The 8052-nt window shown below is 40.7% G+C and overlaps 1 protein-coding gene across 1 annotated transcript; it reads right to left on the bottom strand.

Moving 5' to 3' along the window:
• Nucleotides 1–464: 464 nt before the first annotated feature.
• Nucleotides 465–839, bottom strand: LOC134289520 (uncharacterized). The gene has a single exon (XM_062855416.1). It carries the CDS (start codon nt 837–839, stop codon nt 465–467), a length of 375 nt encoding a protein of 124 aa, XP_062711400.1.
• Between the last annotated feature and the right edge of the window lie 7213 nt (nt 840–8052).

Here is an 8052-nt window from a genome sequence, read left to right as displayed (position 1 = left end):
TAAAGAATCCCATGAGGATTTTCGAAAGGAATTTCTGTGGAAACCCGTGAACCAGTTTCAGGATATTTTTTGAGAAACTCCCAGGAAAGTCCCAGGGAAAATTCCTGGATGAATCCCTGGTGAAATTTTCACAAAAATTCTACGACGTAAAAGTTCAGAATTATTAAGAACATACATATTGATTTTACTATCCAAAATCATAACGTTCTGATATTTACACTGTTTAGTGAAAACTTACTGCAAATAGAAATGTTCATGCAAAATTCGGGACACAAAAATTTACATGTGCAACACACAGATTTCTAACGGGGTCTAACTGGATTTACGGAAACTTGGTGTTTTTTGGCTATCAGTCACAGTTTCAAAATACAGGCAAATACAGATTTTCTAAAATCCTGATACAGATTTCTGGAAAAATCATCTGGCATCCCTGGTTGTGACTGTTGCAATGGGTTTTCATAAGCCTACAGCCTATCAATGCTGCCTGGAGCTTTTATGGTAGCTACTTTCGCTTTTCCTTCGACAATTGCGCAGTGATGCTCTCTGTTGATAGTGGTCCTGAAATAGGCGACGCACGCATAGGCAGTCTCGCTGCTATCGACGAAAACGTGGAGCTGCAGATCTTCAATGTCTGACACCGTCACGCCCGGAAAATAGGCGCGTGGTATTCGTTCCTCTTTCAGCTCCGTGAACTTTGCGGTCCATAAGCACCATCGCTTCAGAATCTGCTCATCTACCGAGTCGTCCCATCCTGCTTTCGTACGCCAGATGTCCTGGATAATGATGCGACCGTGGATGAGGAAGTGGGAAAGAAGCCCAAGCGGACCAAACTGGCTCATTACATATCGCAGAATGCTTCGCTTGGTGGGGTTTACTTCCACGTCAGTTTCGCTGGAGAATACAAGCACGTCCTCAGTTGCCTTCCACTACATGCCCAGAACACGTTCTATTTGAGTACTGCCTGGAGCACCGCCATCGCTGAAGATCTTGGTTGGTGTAGCATCGGATTCCTCGACCCGTTGAAGCACTGCGGACGAGTTCGAGAGCCAATTGCGAATGATGAATACGCCACGCCGATGCACTAGTTTGACCTCCTCTATGACCTGACACGCTTCTTCTTCATTGTCAAAGCTTTGCAGGTAATCTTCGACGTAATGTCGGCGCACGATCGCCTCTGCTGCTCTCGGGTATTCCTCTTCGTGTTCGCTTGCATTCACGTTTTTCACGTATTGCGCCGAGCATGGGGAGCTGGTGGAGCCGAATGTCGCTACGTCGATAACGAAGGTTTTTGAGGAATGGCCGGTGTCACCGGGCTAGAGAAACAGCTGACTGTATCGGTCTTCTGGTAGGATTTTCAGTTGATGGAATATTTCCATAATATCTCCCACCACTGCTGCCTTTCGCTCCCGAAATCTGCAGAGAACATCCGGTAGTGGTTGAACCAAATCCGGCCCTTTCAGCAACATGCTGTTCAGGGAAACACCGTCCACCGTTGCCGCCGCGTCCCACACGATTTGGATCTTGTTTGGCTTCTTCGGGTTCCGCGACGCGCTCTTCATCAAAACCGAACAGTCTAAGTACTCAGACGTCTTGAAGGCAATGCGAAGCGACGCCAAGCTCGTGTATCTGGGAGCCGACGTGTGTCGTATCAGGCGTACTCGTACGAGTGAGATGATCATGAAGCAGAAGCGCGATAAGAAACGCAAGGATGCCACCTACAAAAGATTGACGAAGCTGTGGAGGTGAGGCTCTTACGGCGAATGTGATTCTGTAGGTCTAGAACCTAGTCGAGATAACCGAAGTGAAAGAGCGCGTCGCGGAACTGTGGGAACAGCGCGAGGCTCAAGTGGTCACCACAGCAGTTCAGCTACGGAAGGGCCCGTCATGGACAAGTAGCCTTGGTACATCTACCCTGACAAGAGAAAGCTGTGCAGGTGATGAGGCACTGAAGACCATGAGGCACAAGGCTGAACGAGTCCACCAACGTGTTTGATTTGCTCCGGGAAATCCGTGAACAACACGTACTCAACGAGTGTTCCAAGGTGCCCAGGGTTCAAAAAAGCCGTAGCGAACAAATCACAATGCAAGTAACGCAACTGAACCTGAGTCACTGTGACGCAGCTCAACAACTGCTTTGTTATGCAGTTTCATAGTGGAAGACGGATATCGTTATCATAGCGGACCCATACCGAGTACCCGCCGGTAATGGCAATTGAGTCGCCGATGGGTCCGGATAAATGGCAGCGGGGTAAATACCCCATCCTGGAGTTGGTATCCACTACTTACGAGGGCTTAGTGGACGCCGGAGTAAACGAGGTGTTCTTCGGTAGCTGCTATGCGCCTCCACGATGTTCGATCGAGCAGTTCACGCAGATGCTTGACTGTATGACGACCGTGTTACGAACCTGTGGGATCAGATCATGCTAGAGGCACTGATTATGCTAGATGTAGATATGGATAATGTCGCTACCGAAAGTACCTTTGGAACGGAGCGGAGTTGATTTATCAACGTTAATTTTGTAGTTCTGGCCTAACAAGTAAGGGGCCGTCCATATACCACGTGGACAGCTTGGAGGAGGGAGGGGGTTAGCGAGAAGTCCATGCTTGTCCACGGAGAGGGGGGTGGGGGTTCGTCAAATGTCCACGTGGACAACATTGACATAGGTATAAATTGGGAAACAAGAATCTACAAACGAAACAAATTATGTCGCATTATTGGTGAGATTCTCTTCAGCAGTTACTTCTTCAAGGAAAAGAAAAATCATGGTATTGATTCACAGACTAATATGTTTTAAATTATCAGAATTTCTAATTACTTAGTTTTTTTCATCGAGGAATATTCTGGAGATTTAAATTGGAATGTAGACCATACAAATGTTGGTGTTTCAGTTAGAAAATTTTCATTGAAGTATAGATGTGTATGGATTTTTCGAAGTTTCATATCAATTTTTTAAACTACTTCAAAGTGTCAAAATACATGTAGGGATTTGCAGGCTTATCTCAAAAACTTTATTTTGTAGGTTCCTTTAAAATTTAAGATGTTTATAATGGGTATTAAAGTCTTAACCTCAGCTATACAATTTAGTTGCTGTAAATCTAGTTTTTTGTATGAATCTAAGAAATATAAACTTATCTCAAGAAAAATCTAAGATATAAAATTTCTTTATCTCAACAAAACAATCAGACAATCATAGATTTAACAAACATTCTAAAAAACACCGTCTTCAACCAGAGGCTGTACAGACACATTGAGCTATAGAATATTTGTATTTTTAAAGTTTTCAATTATATTTAAGACATTGTTTAAGAAGAAAAAAAAAACGATTTAAAAAAAAAACTTTTTCAAAATCACTTTTTCCGTTTATTTTAGAATTATGAAAAAAAAAATTCTGGGATGTCCACGTGGACATTGGGGGACGGGGGTAGGGGTCAATGAAAAGTCCACGCTTGTCCACGGGGAGGGGGGAGGGGGTCAAAAACCATGAATTTTCTGTCCACGTCGTACCGTCAAGGCACCATTCACCGTGGATCTAAGAGGATTCGAGGCAAATAAGGGCTGTCATTTGACACCAGTCTTATAAACATTGTTGGTGCCGCTTTTAATTGCCTTCATTATAGGTTAAAATTAAAGCAATATCCACAGAAGTACAAAATTTTTCACAAAATTCCGTGATATAGTACAATTAGTAGAGGGTAGTAAAGTCGCCTAATTCCGTGGTAGGTCACCATTCACCGTGGTAGTAGGGACCCATTCACCGTGTATGAGAAATTTTATTCTATTTTGTTTAAAAATGATCAAAACAACCCAACCAAGGAAATTTTCTTCGTTAAAATTCATTTCAAGTAATAACTTGCAAGATTTTATTAGAAAAACGAATGTTCAAATTTTAATTTTTTTCTAGATATATGGGACAATATGGGGCACGGTGAATGGAGACCATTGATTTTTAGGGTACCCATTCACCGTGCCTTTTTGTTTCAATTAAAAAGAACGAGTAATCGTACTTTCTTGATAAACTTTCTTCGGTAATGCAAAATACATACCTGATAGGTGAATTTAATTGCTTCTTGGTGGAACAAAAACGTTACTACATTTAGTTTATCGCTTAAATCACCTTAGCGCAGTTTTCGTTTTTTCACTATGAATGCAGGGAACGAGCAGGAACCCGCTTCATGTAAACACAGTTTAGTGTCAAAATGATACTTTTAAATGTTTCTAATGAGCGTTTTGACATGGTAACAATACATTAGTGTTGTATTGGTGAAATTGAAGGGAAATTGTCATATCATTTAATCGTAATATGGAAACAATGAAAAAATATTCGAAGGCACACGGTGAATGGCGCCTTGACGGTATATGGACGGCCCCAAAAGCGGTGATGATGAGTTGGTTGTGGTATCGGCGATTGCGGACCTGCGCAGCGCCTGCCTACGGGAGCACAACAAACGGCGGGTGGTGTTCGCCGCTGTTAAAGTCGCGCCGAGGACTGAGATAAGGCCTGCTTTGAGGCTCTCTGTCAGAGTGCCAATGCGAATCCGTCGGGCGAGCCTACAGGAACTTTCACAAATTTCCCAGGCTATTGTTGTGGCAATCCCTCTGGTAATTTTTAGCGTTGTTTCGAAAATTCTGATTGTACGTCGTTGCCCGGAAACCCGTTTCCCGGAAAGCCATTTCCCTGAATGCACCGTTTCCCGGAAAACCATTTACCAGAATGTACCATTTCCCGGAAAACCAATCCCCGGAATGAACATTTCCCTGAAAACATTCGATATAAAAAAACAACATTTCTATTATTTTCATTATTTTGTAAAGATTTCTTTACATTTATATTGCTAATTTAGAGAAAACTTTCCGTTTTACGGTAGAATGAAAAGCTACCGCAGCTGTCAGAGTACTGATTTTCACTGAGGTATCATCGATCTACCCTAGCGAGCCCTAGCGATGCCTTGGATAGCCTTGGATACGACGCCGATGATCATTGTTTGTTGTTGGTTTTCAGTTCAATTCACCTTGCAAGCATGCTTTGATTTGGCCTTCAGTTTCAATGATAGGATGATTTTCAAGCCTGCGGTAGGACTTTGACAGCTGCGGTAGGACTCGGCGGCTACCGCAGAGAGGAAATTTTTCTAAAAATCCGCAATATAACAAAATTATGTACTCTCGATTTGTATTAGTTTTTTTTATGACGAGTAGTATGAATAATTGAAAGCTCTAAATTACGGTATGCCTCCACAGCTAATCGTAGGGGACAAGAACATTGGTATTGCCTCTTTTTCAGTTTTTTTTTGTTCTTACGAATATTAAGGTCTCCTTGTAGGTAGCCTAATTATTCATCGAATGTATTGCGTTCGTCTTCTTTGAACACTAAAGCTTGATTCAAATAACTGTTATAGTAGCAGTATAACTTTAAAGAAGAGCATATGTTTAAAAGAAGGGAAAATATTCGATGAAATAGTTTGCAGTTTGATCTCGATAAACACGAAAGAACGGCCTATGCGTAAAAGAAGGGAAAATAACATATGGAAATATTAGTAGCTTAATGCCAACAACTATTCTAACAGTGTAACTAGTAAGAACAGCATATATTTAAAAGAAGGGACAATATTTGATAAAGACAATTACACCGTCTTCGGCCAGAGGCCGCACAGACTGAATATTACTAACATTAGGTAATGGACAACACATATAACACCCAGTGACCCAGTGGAGAATTTTCCGTTTGACGAAAAACTTCCCCGACTGGAGCGGGAATCGAACCCACACTCCGAGGCTTACGAGACACCTAAACGACTGACGCCGCTAACTACTCGGCCACTAAGCCCACATGAAAACATGGACATGTTAATGCCGACAACTATTTTGAAAGATGTTGACTATGTACATATGTGTAAAAGAAGGGAAAATCTATATCTATCTATCTATCTATATATATAAAAATGAGTTTGAAGTCCCTTTGAGGCAACAAAACTCACGAACGGCTGAACCGATCAGGATGACTCTTGCATGGTTTGATTCATATTCATGGTGGCTGTGTTTATATGCAGAAAAAGTTACGAAAATCACCGCAAAAAGTATGAAAATTGTGAAAATAATGATTTTTGATGAGCCGGAAACAAATTCAGCGTGATCAAAATTAAATCAATCTAGAGTGCGTTGCTGCGATGACCTCAACAGTTGTCAAACCACCGCAGCTTGGCAAGACAAAGTTTGCCGGGACAGCTAGTATCCTTTGAAATTATTAGCAGCTTAATGTCAACAACTATTTTAGCCATTTGACTAGAAGGAACAGCGTAAGCTTGAAGAAGGAAAAAATATTTGATGAAAACTTAGCAGTTTGATTTCGTCAGTGATTTGATGCCGACAACTATTTTAACAAAAAACTCAAGAAATAACCTTTGAAATAAGGAGAAATTTACTAATTGTGAGAATTACAATAATTATAAAAATTACGGTCCCTTATGTATATGCAGTACGTATGATTTTGTGTCCTTCTTATCGAATATTGTTCTTTGAATACCGTCGTGCGGGGCTTCTTTATACACTTTTTCATGGTTTTTTAACTTTATGACATTATAACTTCCAGACTAGTGAATGAATTTCCGCAATTTTTATACACAATAATCGTGAGTATGTATGTAGGATATATGCAAAATTTGGGCTTAATCCATCAATAAACAAAAAAGTTGTTCATACACCAATCGGACACATCTCATACAGAACCGGATGGGGCTACTTTGGACATTTTTATTTATAACAAAACTGCATTTCAAATTCCAGGGTTATTTAGAAAACTACGTTTTACCAATACTGTAGTATACTGTATCATACATAATTTCAATAAAAATATGCGTTTTAGGATGGTTCTGTGCTACCATTGGTATTATGAGCAGCGTGATATTGCTATATAGATAGCCTGAAAAAAAGGGACCATCAATCCTTTATTTGGGTCAAACGGTCATTTATAACGTATAACGATAAAAATATTCGATTGTTTATGCTACGTTGATACATTTGGAATGAATTGATCAACCCTTTGAAATTTATGAACTGTAGAAACAATGCTTACAGACCAAATGTTCTGATAGTTATATATATTGTTTTGGTTTATTCGATGTTTTTTCACGTCCTGACAAGCAATAAACGGTCTGTTTGTAAAATAATTTCAACCAATTGAAGGGAAAACTATTGCTTCATAATAGTCCCAAAGACATCAAACAGATTTGAACCATATTTTGAATTCAAAAAATCCATGTTCAAAAGTGTCCAAAGTAGCCCCGCATTTCAAAAGTAGCCCCGCACGACGGTATCAATACTGTCAAACATTATACAATTATAATTCACTGCCATTATTTACAGCACACAAACGGTAAATTAATTTTAATTTTTTTTCGGGAAATGGTGCATTCCGGGAAATTGTACATTCCGCGAAACGGATTTCCGGAAATTGGTTCATTCCGAAAAATGGGTTTCCGGGAAACGGTTTTTTCTTTTAGAAGATCTTCTCGGAATTCACATAGAATTTCCTCCTGGAGGCTTTACTTGATTTTTTTTTGTGAGTTCATTTAAATCTTCACTTAAGCCCTTAAATTATGCACCTTTTTATGCCCTGCACAAAAAGAGGGGATATATTCAGAACCAATATTGTGCATAAGAAAATGAAATAATTACGGTAACTATAACAAGTTTTGGGAGACTCAGAGACGTTTCAGGGGGTCTCTGAGGAGTTTCAGGGGCTTCTCAGAGGGCCTTTGGGGGTTTCAGAAGGGTATCAGATGGTACGTTGAAGTCTCAGGGATCTCAGTGACGTTTTAGGGGTCATGGGAAAAACTACCATGGAGTCTAGGGGTGTTTCAGAGTGTCTCATGGGGTTCCATGAGGACTCTGGGGTGCGTTGGGGGTCTCAGGCGTGTGGTCCCAGGATTTTACAGGTATACCCGGAGGTCCTCAAGGGCGTTTGGCGCTGTCCATAAACTACGTAGACTCATTTTTAGCCATCTCAGACCCCCCACTTCTCCAACGTAGACTTTTGTTCATACAAAATTTTCGAAATT

The sequence above is a fragment of the Aedes albopictus genome, chromosome 1, assembly GCF_035046485.1.
Source record: "Aedes albopictus strain Foshan chromosome 1, AalbF5, whole genome shotgun sequence".
Classification (NCBI taxonomy): Eukaryota; Metazoa; Arthropoda; class Insecta; order Diptera; family Culicidae; genus Aedes; species Aedes albopictus.
Note: the sequence above shows the minus strand (reverse complement) of the source record. Positions and strands in the feature narration are given on the sequence as shown.

What these genes read in the sequence shown, in the direction of transcription:
- LOC134289520 (XM_062855416.1), bottom strand. Translation starts at nt 839, where the DNA reads ATGAGCCAGTTTGGTCCGCTTGGGCTTCTTTCCCACTTCCTCATCCAC.